This window comes from Colobus angolensis, unplaced genomic scaffold, assembly GCF_000951035.1.
Source record: "Colobus angolensis palliatus isolate OR3802 unplaced genomic scaffold, Cang.pa_1.0 Scaffold471, whole genome shotgun sequence".
Taxonomy (NCBI): domain Eukaryota; kingdom Metazoa; phylum Chordata; class Mammalia; order Primates; family Cercopithecidae; genus Colobus; species Colobus angolensis.
In genome coordinates, this window is record NW_012118166.1 from 1,088,752 (window position 1) to 1,094,591 (window position 5,840).

General features: G+C 46.3%; 1 protein-coding gene across 1 annotated transcript; it reads left to right on the top strand.

Moving 5' to 3' along the window:
* The first annotated feature begins 2,954 nt into the window (after positions 1 to 2,954).
* On the top strand, positions 2,955 to 4,819 carry LOC105523738 (putative POM121-like protein 1). The gene is given in 7 exon segments (XM_011958697.1): positions 2,955 to 3,131; positions 3,706 to 3,801; positions 3,803 to 3,848; positions 3,851 to 4,044; positions 4,047 to 4,083; positions 4,086 to 4,403; positions 4,406 to 4,819. Coding segments are annotated over 7 exon segments (1,134 nt in total). The 3' UTR covers positions 4,672 to 4,819.
* Positions 4,820 to 5,840: the final 1,021 nt, after the last annotated feature.

Genomic DNA, 5,840 nt, shown 5'->3' on the forward strand with positions numbered 1-5,840 from the left:
AGGGAGAGGGTGTGCACATGAGGGGGAGGGAGAGGGTGTGCACATGGGATGGGGGAGGGAGAGGGTGGGCACATGGGGTGGGGGGCGCCAGGCTGCGGCTGCACCTCGGCCCTTACCACTCCCGCCCACCCTATGGAACCCCCTCCGAGCCCTTATGCCTCAGCAGGTGGGGGTGAGGGGCTTAAGTGTAGGTCTCTACCCAAGCTTTGCACCAAGTCATGTCAGTCACTGGTATACATCCTTGTAACTGACACCCTCATCAAGGTCTTTCCTCTACATCTTCCTGTCTCAAAATGAGAATGCTTGATGGTGGTTAATTATTCTCACTTGATCTTAGCCAAAAGGCCGAGAAGCGATGGTTAATTATTCTCTTACGTTAGATGTTTACTGGGAGTGTGTGATAACACATGAAATAGTATGTAACATCTATGTCAGCCAAAAGCATGAGGACTGCCTGTCTACCCAACCAGCATTTATCCCTGAATCAGCGCAGCACTTCACTCCCTTCTCTCCAGATGGGCCTGATTTGTATGTTTCTCTTGCTTTTTATAGATGTTTTCCTAGGTATATGGTATCTCGAAACGGCATGGCTTGGCTTTGTTGTCTGTAAGTGTTATAAATAAAAATGGTATGCTGTATTTTTAAAAAGTTCTTCTAGATCAATATGCTTAAGTAAAAAATGATATTCTGTGTACTGGCTGGGCTCGGTGGCTCACACCTGTAATGCCAACACTTTGGGAGGCTGAAGTGGGCCGATTACTTGCCGCCAGGAGTTGGAGACCAGCCTGGCCAACATGGTAAAACCCTGTATCTACTAAAAATACAAAAATTAGCCAGGTGTGGTGGTGTACACCTGTAATCCCAGCTACACAGGAGGCAGGGGCAGGAGAATCACTTGAACCTAGGAGGCGGAGCTTGCAGTGAGCCAAGATTGAACCACTGAACTCCAGCCTGGGTGACAGAGCAAGACTCTGTCTCAAAAGAAAAAAAGATATTCTGTGTATGGCTTGTCAAGTTACACACACACACACACACACACACCCCACACCTTGCTGAATTTTTAATTTGATTTGCATTAAATCTGTAGAACAATTTGGGGAGAATTGACTTTATAATATTGAATCTTCCAATCCATAGAGTAGGTTATATATTATCTCTCTTATTTAGAATTTTTAAAATGTCTTTCAATCAAGTTTTATAATTTTTCAATACAGGTCTTGCATAGTTTTTGTTAGATTCTTCAGTTACCTTTGTTCCTGTTGTTATTGCACATGGTAAATGTAATGGTCTGGGACTGGCCATTTACACCCAACATTACTTGTAAGCTTCATCCAGTCTGTTGTGCAGCTGTAGTTGATTCAGTCTCACTACTATATAAGAAGATTCCAACTAATTTATTCATTCTCCTGTTAATGGACATTTGAATCAGTCTGGATTTTCTTTTTTTCTATTATGGTGTTTCTATGGACGTTTTTGCACCTGCCTCTTGGGGCTCCTATGCAAGAGTCCCTCAAAAGAACTGGCCAGGCGCAGTGGCTCACACCTGTAATCCCAGCACTTGGGGAGGCCGAGACGGGCAGATCACGAGGTCAAGAGATCGAGACCATCCTGGCTAACACGGTGAAACCCTGTCTCTACTAAAAATACAAAAATTTTGTATTTTTGTATTTTTTGTAGTCCCAGCTACACGGGAGGCTGAGGCAGGAGAATGGCATGAACCCGGGAGGCGGAGCTTGCAGTGAGCCAAGACTGTACCACTGCACTCCAGCCTGGCTGACAGAGGGAGACCCTTTTTCAAAAAAAAAAAAAAAGGAAATACCCAAAGTGTGTTTTTCTCGCTAAGAACCAGTAATTGCTTTTCCTGATTTCTGTGTTGTTTTTGAGACTCTATTTTATTTAGTTCTCCTCTGATCTTTATTATTTTTTTCATGGGCTGACTTTGGTTTTGCTTTGTTCTTGCTTTTCTAGATCTTTAAGATGCATCATCAGTTTATTAATGTGTCATCATTCTACTTTTTGGATGTAGGCATTTACTGCTACAAACTTCCCTCACAGCACTGATTTTGCTGAATCCAAAAGCTTTTGGTATATGGTGTTTCCATTTTCATTTGTTTGAAAACATTTTCAGATTTTCATTTTAATTTCTTCATTGAATCAGTGGTCATTCAGGAGGGTGGGGTTTAATTTTCATATATGTGTATAGGTTCTGTAGTTTGCCTTGGTATCCGTTTCTAGTTTTATTCCTCTGTTGTCTGATAATCGGAATGATATGATTGTGATTTCTTAAAATTTATAGGGACAGCTTTTGTGAACTAACAAAGGATCTGTTTTGAAGAATGTTTCATGTGCTGATGAAAAAAAGTATATTAATTTATCTAAAAATAGCACACAGATCCTCAAATAATATATATTTTGCAAAATAATAGTCTTCAAAACAAACAAAAAAACAAAAAGGAGACTGAGTGGCTTCGTTTGACATTTTTGCAAAAGAGAGGACACTTGAGTCCTCCTGTCTCCTTCTGCATTCCGACTATCTCATAATCTTGTTAGGTTGAAATACACAAAGAATACCTGGCCTCCCTCAAATAGGTCTGTGTAAAAGGAGGAGTTTGGTTTTGGTTTCTCTTGGTCAATTGGACAGAGATGAAAGCACTGGGTCCTATGGAAAGTATGTCCCTCCCAGCCTGCCCTGGCCATCACCCCAGCTGCCACTCCAACAGGATCTGGGTGTCCCAGGCACTTCTGTTCTGAGCAACTCTCCACTCCAGAGTTCCTAGGAGAAGGGCAGGAGGACACTCAGATGTGAATCCCAAAGCTGTCACCTCCTGTGCCAGCTGCTGGGCCGGGAATCCAGTTCCCCTGCAGTGACTTATTTGCTGGGCCAGAACCAGGCCTTGGACAGAGTCCGGATAGCTCTTGGGGCTCCGGGCCAGGGAGAGAAGGGGGACACTACAATGCACGGACCATACAGTCCTCCAGCCCAGCAGCCTCAAGCCTCAGCAGGAAAGCAGGAATCTTCAGCCATCCACAGGAGGATCTGCAGCCATCGTGCACGCCTATTCTTCCCACGCGCCTCTCCCTCCAGTACCCATTGTGTGCGCAACCTGCCCCCACCAAGGCGTTGCCAGAAGGTGCCTTGTGTGTATCCCTGGCTGTGCCAATCCCTTAAGGTCTCCCTTCCTACAAAGATCTGTGACTCGTGCCGTCTTTGCACGTGTACCCACTCGCTCAGGTTGGAAAGATACATTTCCCATCAACAGGGGAAACTGCTCATGTAGCCTTTGGCTGAGCTGGCAGCTAAGGCAGATGCTCAGAGCCCAGCTCTTGAGAGTTGAAGCATCCCACGGTTCCCCACTGCTCCCAGGAGTGGTTACCTGGGCACTCTCTGCCTGTCACCCCTCTCCTGTCCTGGGTGCTGAGGACCTGCCAGTAGGGCTCAGTTGCCTGGAGCCTGCTCACCCCATCCCCCAGTTCACTTTGCGTGTGGGATCTCCCTGTTGCCACTGGCCCTGGACGGAGTGGCAGGCCATCCTACAAGTACCCAGACACTTGGCATCCTACAAGTACCCAAACACTTGGTGTGTCAAAACAACTCCAAGGGTTTTCCATGATCCTGCAAGCCCTGTGTTCCTTGCTGGCCATCCTGCCTTCAATTTGAATGCACAGGTACCACAGCAAGCCAGTGCTGTGTGCTCCAAATTCTAGGATGTCCTGCATCTGAGCCAGTGCACTAAGCACAAGGACTCTCTGTGGGGCCCAGGAGCAGAGAGTCACTCCTTTGGGGCCCACAACACCCGGCTGTGCTCCAGACTCATGTCCAGAGAAGATCCTGTTGAGGGCCCTCAAGGAGAGGGGGCAGGGATGCCTGAGCAGGACAAGGACCCCAGAGTCCAAGAGAATCCTGATGATCAGAGAAGAGTCCTCAAGGGCACTGGGGATGCACGGTCTGCATTTAGGCCCCTGCGGGACAATGGAGGCCTCTCTCCCTTCGTGCCCAGGCCTGGACCTCTGCAGAGAGACCTCCATGCCCAGATGTCAGAAGTCTGGGATATACCCAGAGATCTCAGTCCTCCTGGATGAGCTCATCCCCAAACGAAATGCCATCTTGAGCTCCTACAACCCCCCTGGAGGCTTCCCATCACTAAAGAGGAGGAGGGGGCCAGCCTCATCCCACTGTTGGCTGCCCCTCAAGTCCTCAAAGACGGTGAGTGAGGACCGGCCTCAGGCTGTCTCTTGGGGTCTCGCCCAGTGTGAAAAGGCGGCAGATGCAGCACCAGGGCAGACACTTGCCCCCAGGAATGGCTCCCCGACATCCCAGGCCTCTAGGCCCCGTAGACACAAGTTTCCCCTGCTGCCGCTCAGGCAAGGGGAGCCTCTGATGCTGCCATCTGCCTTACAGCTGGGGTCCGGGTCACTGTTGAAGACCTGGACCTCGAGAAGGAGGTGGCACTCCGGTGCAACAGTGCACTGTGGGATGAGGCTAAGGCCCTCTGGGACTACAGACCCTCATGGCCTTCCCACACTTTGTCCTCACTTGCAACAGGGACTTCTCCTCTGCCTGTTGTAAATAAAGCACCCAGCATGGATGTACAGCAGGAGAGACACATGTCCCAAGACTTTGTGGCTGTCTTTCTGGGCTCTCTTATCTGTCCCATTGATCTGCGTGTCTAGCTTCATGCTAGGACCGTGCTGTTCTGGTTACCACGCACTTGTCAAAAATTTTGTCATTCTAATTTGCAATGAAATGGGATGCCTTTAGTTTTGTTGTTTTTGGTGAGGATGACTTTGGTTCTTTGAGCTCTTTTTTGGTTTCATATGAGTTTTATGACTTTCCAGTTCTGTGAGTGATGATGTTGGTATTTTGGTAGGGGTTGTATTGACTCTCTAGACTGCTTTGGGCAGTGTGGTCATTTTAATGCTATGAATTCCTTCTGTGGGCATGAAATGATTGTCCATTTCTTTCTCTTCTCTTAAACATTTTCATCAGTGTTTTCTAGTTTTCCTTGTAGAAATCTTTCACCTCCTTGGTAAAATTTTTTCTGTGGCATATCATTTTCATTTTGTTGCTGTTGTAAATGGGATTGCCTTCTTAATTTCTTTCCCAACTAGACCATTATTGGTGTATAAAATGCTGCTGATTTTTGTATGTTGATTTTGTATCTTGGAAATGAGTGTATTAATTTATTTATCAAGTCTAGAGTTTTCTGGTGGAGCCTTTACATGTTTCTAAATCCAAGATCACACCTTCATCAGACAAGGATAATTTGATGTCCTCTTTTCCAATGTGGGTGGCTTTTATTTTTTTCTCCTGCATGATTGTGTGATTTCAAATAAAAGTGGTGAGAACGGGCATCCTCCTCTTGTTACTGTTTACACAGGAAATGCTTTTAACTTTTCCCCATCCTGTAGTAGGTTAGCTATGGCTTTGTCCTATACAGCTTTTATTATTTCTAGGTTTTTTTTTCTTTTTTTAGACGGATTCTGGCTCTTGTCACCCAGGCTGTAGTGCAATGGTGCAATCTTGGCTCACAGCAACCTCCATCTCCCAGGTTCAAGCAATTCTCCTGCCTCAGCCTCCCGAGTAGCTGGGAGGCGCTTGCCACCCCACCCGGCTAGGCTAATTTTTGTACTTTTGGTAGAGATGGGGTTTCACCATGTTATAAATAAACAAATAAAATCCTAATCCCCAAAGTGGTAGTATTAGGAGGAAGAGCTTTTGGGAGGTAATTAAGTCATGAGGGTGACTCTTGGATGAGATTAGTGCTGTTTTGTTTTTTCTTTTCTTTTTTCTATTTTTTTTTTTTTTTTGAGACAGAGTCTTGCTCTGTCGCCCAAGCTGG